The following is a 16,327-nucleotide window of genomic DNA, read 5'->3' on the forward strand; positions in this document are numbered from 1 at the left end:
TACTGTGCGTGTAGTTTTAATCATTTTAGTGGTTCTCGCCTAAAAAAAGCTACTTCGTCCAAAATCTATGCACTGGAAACAAAAATATTGCAAAATATTGGTTTTCTAAACGCATATTTTTTACCCATAGGAAATAATTTAAGTTTGACTTAAATATGTAAGCAAACAAAGCTTATACCTCTTTCTTGCTTATAGAATCGTCTCGGGCAAAATATTTTGAGATAGAAGAGGACACGAATGATTCAAGATACCCAAGACAACCAGATATCTCGAGCAGATGAGTTGCATTTGTTGGATACAAAATCTGAAAAAAGTATAAAAAACAAAAGTTATGACTGCTAAATTAGAAAGACCTTGTGCTGTACTGTCTATGATATTTTGAGTATGGCGCCTTATTTATATATTTAAGATTCATGATTATTTCAGTCATAAAAATCATCAAAATATGCTGGCGAATTTTACACCGGGTTTTTAACGAGGGATAGTTAAAACGCTCAGAAGTGGCCTTCAAAGCTTCATTCTAGCAGCGTGATTGGTGGATTTCTGGGGGATTCTCAAGACGGGGATCACACAAACAGCCAATCAGCCCTTGTCTGCAAAGATATGTAAAATTATTTGAGATTTCAAAACCATGGACACAACAGGAGTAGAAAGCAAGCCATTATCCAAATTGACCACTGAAAATTGCTTGCTAAAACATGATGGATGGATTAAAGGCGAAATGTAGCTCAAAAGAAAAGTTTTAAATGCAATCAATAAATAACAAAGAATTTAGCACAAAAACTTACAACTTTATTCAAACCACGAATATTTAATTGTTTGGCAAATAAAATTCTATTCCTTATGTTTTTTGCCTTTCCATCTTTGAAGAAGCTCTCAAGTAGATCAACAGAGGGTTGGAGGTCGCTTGGAATAGATGTTCGTTGACTACACTGTAACATCCGGGATCTTTGCTTTCCATACACATCTAAGAACTTTTTTATCATACATGCCGTTTTAGTGAGCACATATTTTCTCCAAAGATAGTAGTATCTGCGTCTTATTACTGAGCAGCGATGGGATATACTTGGAAAATCTGGGAGGTAAAATGTCACTATCAAAATTTAAAAAATTACTTAGTTTAAACTGCTTTCATATGTACATACATGTGAAAAATCTGTGACAAAGGCACAATTGATATCATTTTAATATTCTAAAACTAAGCTTTTCTTGTGACACTTTTCAGAGTATAAAACGTCATTGTAATGATCTAAAGCTTAAGCTAGGGAATATATATATAACAAGTTTTATATAGAAATAGGCCGATTAATGGAAGCAGATGTCTTTGAGGGTCGCCCAGGCCCACTCTGTGTTGCCGGTATATACCAAATTTCAGGTGAAATCCAAGTCCAAAGGTGAAAAAACTTCTTAATTTTAAAATGAAGCGGTTTTTATGTACATCGATTCTAAAACTGACAACTAAAAGCTCAATAACATGGACATTGTTGTATGACCTGCTAATGATGCATTTTCAGGGGGAGAGGGGGGGTTGGTATTCAGATACGGAATGGATATTGATCAGATGCGAAATTAGATTTTGTGCAGTTGCGGAGAACGTTTATAAGTGAGGAGATTTAATTTAAGTAAGTGATGTTAGAAGGAAGATAAATGCCAAAAACAATGATTATTTTTGACACCCAAAGCGTTATTGCATGAAGCTATAGCACATTTTTTGCAAAAAATACCATAAACCTTTTTTTGATTAGATTTTTAACTGTTGCTCTAGTAACGGTTTGAAAACTGGTCTTTAATATTGAGAAAAAAGAGCTGCCACAATAATCTGATGTTTGCGCCATATGTTGATGTTCGCAGGCCACAAGAGGCAAGGTTTGATAATGGTCATGAATTTTTTAGATTGCAGAGAATTCCGCTCAGGTCGACATGCCTGTTGAGATTGGAGTTGAGTTCAGGTCCTGATTACTTCACTTTTTGTTTAGATCAACTTCCATTGATATTCTAAGTAATATTTCGGTAATGTCGAATGAGAATTAAAACTAGATTTTAACTAAAACTGCAAGATTTCATTGCATAACGCGAATTTGTAGCACTTCGATGAGCTATAAACATTCCCTTCTAGATGTTGATTGGGGTTTCGCAAAGGCACAACACTATGCTATTATATCTTTAAATTTTGGATCTAACGTGGTCTGTCAAATTTGTTTGGTGGTAACTAATTTTCGAAGTAAGAGCATTACACGTCATAACCTTCTTGAAAAAAATTTGCTTGAATGTAACATAAAGGTATGTCTGGATATAAAGAAAACATACTATATGCTGTGAAGATTTTCTTGTCTTCTTCTCTGGTGTTTATCTAGAGGACGAGAGACGAATACTATGATGCAGTTTCATATTAAAGAACAACTTGTCAATAATGCATAATGAAGTTGCAATTCATTGAAAATTGCTCTATAGAAATAAACTTTTATATCTATGCAAGAAGGGAATATCCCAGTTTGTATTTTAGGATATGTTTATTGAGGGCATTAAGCAGCTCTCTTACAAAAAGTGACGCTATTTGGAGAAGCAAATTCCCTACTTATAGCATATTTCGAAACCCCTCAAGTTAGGTTCGTAAAAAAGGGGGAGGGGGGGGGTTGGTGGAGAAGCAAATGCCTGAAAAGAGTTAAAAAACTATAGCGTTCAGTCGTTTTTTGTATTTTCTCACTACTTCAAAGGCCATGAGGCAGCGTGTTTTTCAATAAAAGTAAAGAATATATCAAGATCTTCCTAATCATTTTACCAAATCAAGTTTTAATCGAACAACTACAAATCTGTATGTAATATTTCTGAGTCCATAAAAACACTGTACTGTAATTTTAGACACACGTAGGACTACCGTAATTGTCCTTTGTGTATAGCTGTACATTGCCTACAAGTTACATTTACAAGCTTTTGGAGGTAGAGATGAATTTCTAGAACGCGATCGCTTAGTTTGTTGTTAAGTGTCCACTACAAAGACGTGTATGTTAAAAAATAACATATTCTCAAGTGCAAATTAAAAAAATTTCTTGTCTTCATGTGCTCGATTCATGGTAGAAATTTCCTAACCAATGAACTGAGTTCTTGCATGTGGAGATCTCACAGCATGATCAACATGAAGCCTAATAAGAGTGATTTTGCATTTAGGGCTTTGGGAAAGCAATTGAAAAAAATCTGTTTTCAAACCATGTCTTATCACTTTAAAAGATTGAATACTCGCAGTATGGACCAGATTATTCACCGATTTCGAACAGTGATTCTTGGTTAATCTCGCAAGTAAGTGTGTAAGCCTCAAGTCAAATTGGAACAATCCTTTTGGTGTCCAGGCAAAAGTATTAAAAAGTCGCAAAATTGGCAAAATAAGTTCATAAGACTGTGCAGGGCAGACCTCAATAAGAGAAATAAAAAAGAAAAATCTCTACAGAACGGCCATTGTTTAAGTTTCTAAGAGAGCTGGAAACTAGGATCAGACGCCGAAAGGGGGGTCTGAACATTTTATTCTGTGCCAAGAACAGCTTTAGCTATTTTAAAAGAACTTTAACGTTTGTAGTTTTCGGTAATGAGGACAACATCGATTTATACTTTCAAAATTGCATGCAAAATTGTTGATAAACGCGCATTAAGAGACACTATAAATGGCATTTTAGCATGCAAACCATTTTTCCAGCATTTTCCGCCACTTTTTGAGACCTTCTGAGAAAAATAGCTAAACATTGGTTTAAGCTATCTAGTTGAATGTTGAAGATCAGCTTCAAAACTAAGTTCCTGGGTAGCCATTCAAACACAAATAAAGTCCACGTTATGTTACATCACTTTATTTTCGATTTGCGGTAGCAAATTTCGACTTTTAGGCAAGGCCCATTAAATTTATCAATTCACTAATTCATTTATTCCTTCGATCTTTCCTTGCAGTTCCTTTTTCATTTGCGTGCTTTATTTACAGCTTCACAACAATCTAAGCAGGTCTTTTTTTATATAAATTGATAATCAATGTAGTTCAGCGTGTTGCGTGTCGAGTAATCAGCAACGAAGAGTTTAGTCGAATAATCAGCGTGTTGTACGTCGAGCAATCAGCAACGAAGAGTTTAGTCGAGTAATCAGCGTGCTGTACGTCGAGCGATCAGCAATGAAGAGTTATGCTCGAAACATGGTACTTATCTTTCATAGTTTTTGATTTTGACAAGATCATGCGCGTAAATATTGGGTGTGTGGGGGTCTGCGGTGCCGCACCCCCTCCTCCCTTCAGTCTTTTAAATTCTTTGAATTATTCGGAAACCTTGATAACTTGATTGTCAATGCTTCTTTGCGTCAGAGAAAAATTTTATGCAACGCTAATTCCGAGAATTAACTGAATTCTCAGAAAGGAAACGGCAGAGTATAATATTAAAGCTCTGTAAGTATAGAATTAGTAAAATAAGAATACAAAATTGCAATAGGTTACCCCACACCCTCCAAAACATATCAGTCAATTCCCGTCCCTGGTCAAGATTAGTCAAGATAAGTCGCGATTACCAAAGGTAAACTATATACACGAAATTTTTCCCTGGCTCCATATTCCCTGACCAAAAATAGGACGTGATGCAAGAAGTTGGAAATGACACATTTGCCATTTGAAGAGATTTGAAGAGCGCTGCGTTGAGATTTTATCAAAGCGACAATGTAACAAAAATTATCTAAAATCCCTTGCAGTATTTGTATGGTCTAAAACTCAAACTTGAGGGTAAGGTCTTTAATACAACGTTGATATAAATACCTCTTCTGGCTGCAGTGCCTTCCTTCGATAAAGCTTCACGCAACACACCAGACCGCGGATGCCAGCGAATCCGAAATACCCACCAATATTCCATACACCAGCCTCACTTTTGAATTCAAGTGAATTGAACCTACAAAATAAATTTATCTAAAGATTGAGATATTCTCTTTCTTCCATCTACGTACCGTAAATCATCGAATTGCCCCCCCCCCCACTCGAAAAAGCCCCCCCCCCCTCGAATAAGCCCCCACCCTAGAACTACAAATTGTCAATAAGCCCCCCCCCCCCTCGAATAAGCCCCAATGCTACCATAAATTCTCAAGTAGGACCCCTCCATTTGATGATTGTTGCCATCTGAGGTTGCCTATATGGCGTTTTATTGAATTACCACAATAAATTCATACTTTTGGTAGTAATTAATTAAATGCTCATAAAGAAATTCCAACTAAAATAAACGCGGTCTTTTAATAATGTCTTTTTAATGTCTACAATAATTCTATAGGCCCCCTCCCCTTGTATAACACCCCCTCCCCTCGAATAAGCCCCCATCCAAAAATATCAAGAATAAATATGCCCCCAGGGGGCTAATTCGAAGATTTACGGCAAATGTTTTCATATAATCACCAAGCAACGATTTATCTACATTCGACACGAGGAATTAAGACAATAGGAAAGTCATGTCATTCTAGTTTATTTTTTATTCGCCTAACGATCTAGGTTTTTAATCTGCAACTTTAAAAGGTTGATGCTCCATGAGATATTCAAAGCAAGACAAAAAATTGAAATGGGATTTTCAATACGTTTAACCTTGCAATCTGGCAGAAATAATACGTTTGTAAAAATGTGTTTCCAAGGATAATGCCTCCTTTCTTTAACAACAACAATATTAAATAAATAAAAGGGTTCAAAACAAGAAGGAAAACCTCAAATGATACCGGAAATTACCTGTGAAAATATTTCTTAAAAGTATCATTGTTTTTTGTGTCTCCTATGCTGATTTGGGCCTAAATGAGAAGCATGTCAAGTGATCATGAATTAATACCAAATAAACATCCAAATAAAAATGTAAACGCTACAGAGAAAACACGTTTAGACAACCAAGTACTTTTGTAAAATTCATAAAAAAAAGAGCTCTTACGGTTTTTTCAGATTACCTCATTTCCATTCAAAGTGAAAACTAAGTAAAACCATTCCTTCAAAGGTGCAGGTTGGTTGGTAACAAAAGCTTCTCCTGAACCTTCACTGTTGTGAACTTGCACATGGATCAGGCCTGCGATAGAGAGTCCATCTTATCAGAAGTATTTATGTAACTATATACAAGCATATTACTGAAAGGCACAGAGAAACATGACAAAGGTAGCAAGAATCAATAACAAAAGTAGCAAGAGACCACTCTTGCAAAAACTGATCGCTGCAGCTCCTGATGATTCGAAAAACTCGCCAAAGTCAATATCAACTGGGCACAAGACCGCAATTCTCGAGAAAAACTTCTGAGAACACAATAGGCCTGCAACCTTCTTTATTGCCTATGATTAGACATGACAATTTCTGTGTTTCATACACTTAACTGCATATTAATGACACTTGCAAACATACCTGCTTTGGTCAATAACAAGACAGGTGTGAGAAAATTCAGGGAATCACGATGTGACAAAATTTCACAAAAGTCATAGCGGCATGGCTCCGAAACATAGGCCCATAATGTTAATGTAAATCTGAAAATAAACAAAGTATCAATATACCATAAATCCTCGAATGCTTTCCCCCGTATAAGTATCCGCCTAATTTTTGCATATTAATAAGCTCCATGGTGATTTAATCAAGATACAACAGAAAGGTACACAATTTTGGTCCATGATCAATAACAAATGCAGCAGCGAATGAAGAAAACAGGCCCATCGCTATAAAAGGGGGGAGGGGGTGTGGGGTGTGGCACTCTCCTTGAAAAAAATAATATTGCAAAAATGAGGATGGTTCACCCACTTGGTTGGCAAATAGGACATGGAAATCCCCTTGTGCACAATAACTAGCAACAATCCTGGAAGAAAAACTAAAATGAAATGAAGATTGATAATGAGACTGCTGAAGACAATGAATGTATCAATATTTTGGCCAGCAATATAACGTTGTGCTTTGATATACTTTGCTTTGATATTTTAGAACGTGTTATCAAGCAAATTTCTGAACATTTCAATAAATACCATCAAATAAATGCTCAAAGCCGTAATAATTGACAAAGTTCATTACAGACCTTTTAGAAGGCAAACTGTTTTGCATTGATGTAGCCTCTATGTGACATGTTAGCATTGAGATATTCTCGAAAATATTTTAAAAAAGGCAGCTTTGAGTCTGGCTGCATCCAACATTGAAAGGTAACACGAGTTTCCATGCAAAGGGTGTGCATTTCACTTATGGGGTCTGCCTTGCAAAAGCGACAAGTGGATCAAGTTTAGTACCCTTTTCATATGTGGCGTTGACCCCACATACATAGAAATCTAGGTGGCAACCAAACCCATGCTCCATTGAGCGCTAATGAATAGATATTAGGGTGACATGCAGAATTGAAAACGGAATTCCTACCTTGGACTAGACAAAACACCATCTTTTACCCATTCTGGGACATGAGTTGGCCACTTTATTGGTTGAATTTTTCTGTAAAAGTAAAGATTAGATTAAAGAGGCTTTTACAAATTGTCTAAACATACTTACCAACCCATGTTCTCAAAACCTCAAAAGGATAACATAGGCTGGGGGAAAAGGCTACATCCCTCGCTGACAAAAAACAAATGAAATTTAAAAGTGAGGGGTTGCTACTTATAAGCTATCTGATGTGGGCTGTGACAGATTGATACTCTAAGGTCCTTAATAGAAGCAGAGGGATGCTTATTAATTTTTTGATTTTTTCCTGACCCCACTGGAGCTCATTTGGACCCCCCATTTATTAATTTTTATATGAAGTCATTCATATACCTTATTTCATTTGTCCTTTGTTTTTTCAGGTGTGAAATTTCTGTTAAGTTTCTCTTAATTGAAGAGGTTGCATTGTACAAAAGTTTTAACATAGAAAAGTAGTATAGCATCCGAAAAAATTACATAGGCCTTGCTGATGTACACAATGATAATTAGTCTGCTCATTTTAGTAATACAACGATGCATTATTACATGGTGATAATTGTCATTTTGCTATCAATTGTATTCAGAAGAAAATCTAATTTGACCCCAAAAAAGAATCATCACATGATTTTCCAGATTTTTCACATTCTGACCCCCCCCCATTAACTAAGACCCCCTGCTTATTTATTTTTTGAAAAATATTTGACCCCCCCCAACTATCAAGACTCCCCCTTCTATTTAGAGTAGCTTTTATAAAATCTCTAAGTATCACTTCAAAGTGGATGGAGAGAATTGATTAATTACGCTACATAGAATTTTGATAGCAGACATTTAAAAAATAAAATTGAAGAGCTTGACAATTCAAATGAGGCAAAAGCCATAAAAATCTGCAAATTTACATTACTTTATAAATCCTTGTTCATGTTTTCCAGAAATTGCCAATGGTGTTGATGTCAACTCTACAACATCTGAAAGTTAAAAGTAATAAAAATGAAATTGATTTTTAGGCACAATATTACATTTCCTTCAAAGCAACAATTATGTGTGGTTTCGTATCAAACCTGGATTAACTATAGTATGACTAGAGTCTTAGAAGAAAAAAGAAGAATCAGGAGAGGAGGGAATTTTTTGCTATTTGCTAGATGAAGAACAAATCATATTTTGGTGCTATTTTTACAGGCAATAGAAGGACAGACAGTTAACATATTTTCTCAGAGAAACAAAATGTATCAGGTATTATTCATTTAGAAGTTGCCTTTTAATTACCATGAAAAGCCACATTTAAGCATAGACTGCCCCCTATTGGGAACTAAAGCCATAATTTTCTTGGATTATAGATATTTTCTGTGTAATGTGCTATTCTTGTACATGTTAGTAAGTTCGGATAGAAATCATAGCCAATTGGCATGTTGAGTTGCATGTTTCATTTCCCTTGTTGATTATCCATAAAAGTACCCAGTAGGAATAATTATGGGGGTTGGGGAAGAACCCATGCATTTTAGACCTTCTTGTGAATTTTCCTCTGTTACATCAAAATTTCTGTGATTATGGAGCAAGACATACCAGCTACATCAAGGCACAATGGAACCATCTTCTTTTGTTTGAGCTTGATCATCTCAAAACTCCACGAATTACTATATGTTGGCAATTCACTTCTATCAAATGGTCCAGGTAAGGTAATATTAACCTCCTCACTCATAGCACAATTTCCTTTTCTTTTATCAAAAACACATATATGTGACCTTAAACTCTTTGCAAAGTAGTCTGTTGCTTGGTCCAAATTTCTTGAATCATAATACAAATATTTTCTTGGTATATCAAAAACAGCTGTTATACAACCATCTTTATGCAATATGTACTTCCGTTGAAATAACATCTGTTCTAAACCAATTGAACTCTCTAAATATACTTTGACCAATATAACTGTTGGAGGATTTGTAACTTGAACTGAAACCGGCAAGGTTAGAATGTCTTCAATTAGATAACTAGGAAGATGTTCAATTGTCAGCAAATTACAATAAATAAAGTTTACAGGAAAGAAAAATTGTAGAACCGCTAATATTTTGAACAACATCTTAACGCTGTTTTTCACCATTTTGCCTGTTACCCTTTCGCAAATTTTATAAAAAAACTAGGACCATTCTTAAACCTCCTCGACTTTTGCTTTCACCAACTCACTGAGATGAAGCGTCAAAATACAATCGCACACGAAAAGACGCTCAATCCACGATATCAATTTTCAATCAAATGTAGTTCATTCCAAAGTATTTCATGATGCAAGCTGTTCTCAAAAGAGCTATTACCCACATACACTTTCCATTTGCTCACTTGCCGCCTTGTCGCCTAGGCCGTGTTGTTGTTTATGTGGCTGTACGCGTGGCAAATTGAATTGAATGGCTGCCTTGTCCCATGAGGCGCGGGAGAAATTATACATTGTCAGCAAATTTCAAAAGTGCAAAGAAAAAGCATGGTATATCTTTATCACCCATGTCTCCCAAGTGTTCCAGTTGTTTCTTCGGGCGTCTTAATTTTTAAGTTTAGGCAGTTTGATGTCTATCAATGCAATATTAATATCTTGCCGTTGTATAGCACATTAAATCATATCCTTTTGGGAAAATGGCATTACCTGTCATATATACTCAACTATTTACATTTAAAATTAACATTTAAATCAGTAGAGTAAATCCTTAAAATGGATTTAATGTACTGATTTTATCAAGTATTGGGCTGTCAATGGATTCAATAGAAGGAAACCACTATTGCAATGCATTTGTGTCGCTGTCCTTGTTAATGTAATGATAAAAGCTACTTTGAAAGATTTCGAAATCAGAACACACGCTTTAAAATAATCCCATAAGATGCCTCTATACACAAAATATTAGTTGAATCTGAAGAGATCGCTTTAAATCTGCAAAATATTGCAATATGCGACCTATCACTGGCATTGTGGCCTTTTAAATTCTTTATTAAAGTTTTATGTCATTTTGTTCTGTTGTAATAGATTAAGGGTCATTTCGGCCTATTTATCTATTAAAGATAACCACTTGAACGCAGGCTTATTTCTGGATCAAACTTGACGTTGTTTCTAATGACTGTGACCTAAGGCTAAGTAACTGTAACCCATAAGCAATTTCCAATACTTCATTGACAATATCTCAGCTTATCTGCAAAGGATGGTCTACTTCAGGTTTCATGTTCAAAATAAAAATGCTTGAAGCAAAATATTTGACCTCACCACTATGCCAGCATGTAAAAAATTATCACGACATCAAATTTAGGAAAAAATTTTGCGCTCACACCGGCGTCCGTGATAAACAAGCTATTAGAATTTCCTTCAAATGTATCGAGATTGTGTGAATCCAACCAAATGCTAGCCTGGGCCGTAACCTCGAATTCTCATGGAAGAGTAGGAGGTAGACCTGACTCTTCAATGATGAGTTTGGTCTGCAGTGCATACTACTCTGTCACAGACTGTGAAATGAATCGAGCGACAAGGTTTTAAGAGGAAACTCTTGAACTAAAGTTCTTCATCATATGCAAACACTTTCATGCAACTTTAATATTCTGAGATCATTTATAAAGCTGATTTGCATATTAATTTTACAATTGAATGAACACTGTCTTGAAATACAAGCCAAGAACAAATTCAAATGATTTTTTGAGGGCAAGAATTGATAGTAATAAACCAAGGCTTGATAAGCAGACATCTTAAAAGATATCATTTACTAATGAGCCAAGCATATTTTTGTTCCTTTCTACTGAGTGTAATTATCTTTTGATTCATTCAAAAGGTACACAGCTATAATGTGCAACAACAGGGATGAGAAGACTAACAATGAAGTCACATTTATAACATGCAAAGATGCAAAATGTTTTCCAATCTCAGGCAGCAAAAACAATGAGAGGACGAGGATAAAAAACAGTAAGAGAACTTAAAAAGATTTCAAACATCTGGTAAACATGAATGTTTAACTAATTTGGTATGTTGGATACAGTTTGTAAATGCATACATTGGCAACCAAGAGGATGCAAATGATAAGTTGTCAAATGAACACCAGGTTAGTGGTGGTGAAAGATAGCTGGCTTACCGCTTTTCTTCCAAAACAGGCCAGGCGTCATGCAAAAATTATATAGCAGATCCAGCTGCGTCAATGCAATGTTCACCAAATATTTTTCGACATACACAATGGTTACAGAAAATGTAGTTCTTCAGTAGCATAAAGTTGTTATAGCAAAGTTTAATGATTCAATGGGTTGCAACATTATTGTCTGCAACAATTATACCAAAAGTAACTAATTTTAAAAATAATTCACTCCAATGAAGCATAACCCTTATTAGAGATTTGATAAAGCATAACCCTTTTAAGTTACTAGGGTTGGAGGGGCAATTGCCCTCTAATAACTGCAGTCAACTCTGTGTAATTCGAAAACTCTGGTTTTTCCACAAGGGATCAACAAAATTGGTCGCATAACGAAAGGTTTAAATTACAGAGATCCGGATTACAGAGGTTTTTACAAGGGTTTATTCAGAGATTTTCAAGTGTCCGGAGAATTTCTTTTGAATTAGTAAAAGTCCGAATTACACCTGTATGAATCAGACAGAGTTGAATGTGTTTCAAAACGTCCTTTAAAAATAATTTTAAATTCAATTATCGCATTTATCTTTAAATTACAAGAGATTCTATGGAATCAAAAAAACCTTAGAAAATTTTATCTGTTTCACTCAATGATCAACAAATTAAAGTTCTACCAGTTTCAACAAAGTAAGCCCACTTTAAGTGTCCTTTTAGTTGTTAATGTAATAGTGATACAAATAATTGCTTTGCATGTTATTTTACTGTGGTAAACAAATCATGTCACCATTCCGCGCGTAATTCCATGACAAAAAATATAGAGAATTCTTTATACTAAGTGCAGCTAAATTTAAAGGTGTCCAGTACCTTTGCAATTTCACTCTACGCCCAAATATAAACCATTTAATGTGCAGATTGCCTGTACCCAATCACCATTACGTAGATCAAATAAACTCTTAACAGATCACTTTCTCTGTAAGATAAATACTGCTGGCTTAGAGTTAGCCTATTGAGAATCAGTTATGTTAGAAAATTGCCCAACATTAATTTCCTGTAGGCGATTAATTTGCACATTGCAATCACAAGTGACTTATTCTTTCTCCTCCAGTAACATATTGATAGCACTCTCCATGCGAGATAATCTATCTTCTTGTCGTAATTGATCGAGTCTCGTTTTCATGTATATGTGGTTCTCTAGCTGATCTAGTCTATCTGAAAACTTCTCTTCACCAGACCCCTGTTTGCTTGGTGATGAAGGGGCTTGCTCCGCTATCGCAGATGGCCTTCTTGATCTAAAGTTTAAATAGAAGAAAAAACAATAAGTTGAGATATTTTGAAAAGCCGGGCAAATAATATTGATGGGTTTTGTTTAATGGTATTAAGGGGATTGTGCCGTGGACATGATTGGCTAATGCAAGACAATCATTTTCTTTTGTTCAATTACAAAGCATGGAATCGAGGATGAATTTTTACAACAGTAAAAATTTAAGAAACAGAAATGTAATGTGGAATTCTATTCTAAACGTTTAGACCTGCTAGACTGCCAACGCCCTTTAAGAAATTGTATACTGTGCTATCAAACTAAAAGCACAAAGGCAACACAGAAGTCATCTTGCTAAAGTAGGATGTTGCAACATTACCTTTGAGGAGTACTGAATCCTGATACTGTTTCCTCTTTTGTCTTGCCATCTCGCGCTAAGCGTTCATTCGCTAGCGAAATGATTTTATCTTTAGTTTCCGGGTACTCTGCAAGAATATTGTTCAAATCCTGCTTTGTTATGACAAATAGTTCACTAAAGCCAACAGACCGCACATTTGATGTCCGCCGATTACCAAATGGTCCTATATTAAGCAAACTGATTTCTCCAAAGTAGAACCCAGGCTCCAGTGTTGCGTACACAGCACAGCCATCTGCAGATACGACTTCCACCTTGCCTCTATGTATAATGTACATTTCATGCCCCACGTCTCCTTTTCTACATATGTAATCCCCTAAAACAAATAACATGCCTCAAAAGTAGCTGATCCATTGAAATTTTAAAGTCATCAGCTTTTTCTTATGGGGATAGTGCAGATGAAGGCTTTTCAAATGGCCATAGCCAGATTCAGGGTCTACAAGACTTGCCGAGAAAGGGGTAGCAATTGATAAAAATTGCAGGAGAAATTAAAGTTTGGATAGCTATAAAAGAAAGATGGAAAAATGGGAAAAGGTTCAAATAGATAAGATATAAAGCTAAATAGCGGTAATGGCTGATAAACATATGCATATACTAATTAGATAGCTTCCACTAAAAAAGGAAAAGTAGGAAATGGAGAAAGTATGAAAAACTGTGAGAGTATTAAAAGTGGGATTAAAAAAATAACAATTTATTTCAGCTAGCTAATTTTTTGCTCTTAAAGCCAAAATAAGAAGAATTAGCAGTAAGGGCATTGTAGTCGTAGAGGAAACAGGCCTAGCTAAGTTTGGCTGTGGCTTCCCTCGATATCTCGAACACGGTTTATCTTGAACTCCTTGATAACTCAAACTGGCTTTCATTTCCCTTGGATTTGCTATAATGTTAAGTACTAACGAAACTCCGGTTAACTCGAGCTCCGCGTAACTCGAATTCCTCGTTATCTCGAACAATTTTTTGTGGCCAAAACAGGTCATTTACTACTGCTTAACTCGAACATTTAAAAATAACAACAGGCAAAAGCAGGAAATCAACTCGGCACGAAGCGCCAATTCGTATACCTATTAAGTACGTGAGAAAGGAATGTAAATCATTTTGTCAATTCAATTCCTAATCAAATATTTCACTGGACACATATTTCATGAAAATATTTAGCTTTTGCTTATCTGTCTTTTTAAAACGTCAATAAAGTCTTTTTTCACTGAATTCCAATATTCCTTGTTTTTCCGCACGGAGAAAGTAAAAGATGGTTTTCGCCAATTTTCCAGTTTGTCCTTTCTCCAAGTGAACCACTACACTACATGTTCATTTTTCAATACACACACGGCATACTTGTCAACTAGATTTGTTGGTTCTTGGATTGCTGTTAGTCACTCGCTGATAATGGGTATCCATGTGTGACGATACCCATGATATCCTTTCACAAATGATTCAAATTTAAAGCTTTCCATTTTTGTTTCGCCTCTCTTTTTTAACTTTTTATCAAAGGCCTTTCCTGATGCTTTGCTTTCTGTTGACAAAATAGCACTAGCCAATTAATACCCACTTGTTGGAATGGCCCTCACGTATCTAATGATTTGTATTTCCTCTCACAAACCCATGCATTTGCAACTTTACTGGACTGATCGATACAGCCATTGTGCTGCATTATCACATAACCTCACGATTACAAAAATGAATGCACCGGAAAGATAACTTTCGTGTAAATCTTATGAAGCCCTAAAAGAAAGTGAGAGAGGAGTTTGGAAAAAGGATGTTGCTGTTGAATACGGGGTACCACGCAATACTTTGTCCACTTGGTGCAAAAAACAAGGATAAGATTTTTGAAGGATTTGAATTATGCAACAACCCGAAAAGATTGAAGCTGAAAGCAGCAGCAAATGAAGATTTAGGCAAAGCCATCTTTAAGTGGTTTCTATCTGCAAGAAGCTCAAATATTCCAATAAGTGGACAAATTTTAAAGGAAAAACCACACAGTATTCGAGAGAGCTTGAAATCGAAAATTTCCAGCATCAAACGGTTGGATAGAAAGATGGAAAGCCAGTTATGGCATTCCTTTCAAACTGTTTCAGGAGAAATTGCTTCATGCACACCAGTAATGACGGCATCATGGTCAGAAACAGTGTTGCCAACGATTCTAAACCAGTATAAATTGGAGGACATTTACAATGCAGATGAGATGGGCCTCTATTAACAGGCATTACCAAGCAAGAGCCTCCATTTAAAATCTTTAAAATCAGAGAAGTGCATCCGAGGAAAAATGAGCAAAGTCAGATTGACAGGTTTCGCAGCTGCTAGTGCTACAGGAGAGAAACTTCCCATGTTTGTTATTGGCAAGTCCACCAAGCCATGCTGTTTTACAGGTGTCAAAAGTTTACCTTGCAGATACAGAGCCCAAGCAAAAAGCTGGATGGGTGGAGTGCTTTTTGAGGAGTGAATAAAAAACAAGACAGGCGATTTGAAGGTGAAAGCGGAGCATTGCCTTTATTATTGACAGCTGCCCAGCACATCCTATGGCGAAAGGTTTAAAGGCAATTAAGCTCATCTTTTCACCCCAAACACAACACCTAAAACGCAACTCATGTATCAAGGTGTAATAAGGTCATTGAAAGCCAAGAATCGACTGCGTGCCGTACAAAAACGTATCAGTGCAATTGATCGCAAGCAATTCCTTCCTAAGTTTACTATTTTGGAAGCAAAGAACATTCTTGTTGCGTCTTGGGATGCAATTGAAGCCTCAAGTGTCATAAACAGCTTTAAGAAAGCAGGCATATCAATAGATTCACAACGATACGCTGCAAGCGACGAAGATGATCCGTTCAGAGAACTCACTGAAGAACTCTCGAGTCTCAGAGAAAGGAATGCAGAGTTAGCACCTTCAGAAATAACAGTTGAGCAATTTGCAGAGCTCGATAATGTGGTTATTCAATGCGAGAATTTTGCTACCATCAATGATGAAGACATCCTTGCAAAACTTACAAAACATAGTCAGGGCTCTATACCAGAAGACGAAGGTGAGGAAGAGGAAGAAGAGGAGAGCTGTCCCCCTTCTAAAAGAGAAGTTAGAGATGCATTGGATACCTTGTATCTGCAAAGTGCCTTCCTTGAGAAAGGAAGTGAAGAGAGACATAACCTGCGTTTAATCACACGCATGATTGAAATCGAATTTGTATCGCGTCAGCAACAGTCAACGTTAA

General features: G+C 36.1%; 2 protein-coding genes across 3 annotated transcripts in view; both read right to left on the bottom strand.

Moving 5' to 3' along the window:
* The window catches only part of LOC135684916 (protein sel-1 homolog 3), a 32,984-nt gene extending 23,228 nt beyond the window's left edge, over positions 1 to 9,756 (bottom strand). For both annotated transcript variants that reach the window (XM_089115835.1, XM_065200619.2), the window contains exons 1-10: positions 8,948 to 9,756; positions 8,289 to 8,352; positions 7,352 to 7,423; positions 6,368 to 6,486; positions 5,926 to 6,041; positions 5,717 to 5,775; positions 4,772 to 4,901; positions 2,308 to 2,350; positions 789 to 1,075; positions 179 to 304 (exon numbers count right to left, since the gene is read on the bottom strand). In XM_089115835.1, coding sequence (XP_088971961.1) covers positions 179 to 304; positions 789 to 1,075; positions 2,308 to 2,350; positions 4,772 to 4,901; positions 5,717 to 5,775; positions 5,926 to 6,041; positions 6,368 to 6,486; positions 7,352 to 7,423; positions 8,289 to 8,352; positions 8,948 to 9,479 — 1,548 coding nt within the window. In that variant the 5' untranslated portion in view covers positions 9,480 to 9,756. The remainder of the gene's footprint in view (positions 1 to 178; positions 305 to 788; positions 1,076 to 2,307; positions 2,351 to 4,771; positions 4,902 to 5,716; positions 5,776 to 5,925; positions 6,042 to 6,367; positions 6,487 to 7,351; positions 7,424 to 8,288; positions 8,353 to 8,947) is intronic.
* Positions 9,757 to 11,050: 1,294 nt separating this feature from the next.
* Positions 11,051 to 16,327, bottom strand: part of LOC135684918 (cyclic nucleotide-gated channel rod photoreceptor subunit alpha) — a 39,073-nt gene continuing 33,796 nt past the window's right edge. The window contains exons 8-9 of the mRNA XM_089115880.1: positions 13,098 to 13,449; positions 11,051 to 12,749 (exon numbers count right to left, since the gene is read on the bottom strand). Of these exons, the coding sequence (XP_088972006.1) occupies positions 12,548 to 12,749; positions 13,098 to 13,449 (554 nt within the window). The 3' untranslated portion in view covers positions 11,051 to 12,547. The remainder of the gene's footprint in view (positions 12,750 to 13,097; positions 13,450 to 16,327) is intronic.

Source organism: Rhopilema esculentum, unplaced genomic scaffold (assembly GCF_057945365.1).
Source record: "Rhopilema esculentum isolate cy_ngs unplaced genomic scaffold, ASM5794536v1 HiC_scaffold_37, whole genome shotgun sequence".
Classification (NCBI taxonomy): Eukaryota; Metazoa; Cnidaria; class Scyphozoa; order Rhizostomeae; family Rhizostomatidae; genus Rhopilema; species Rhopilema esculentum.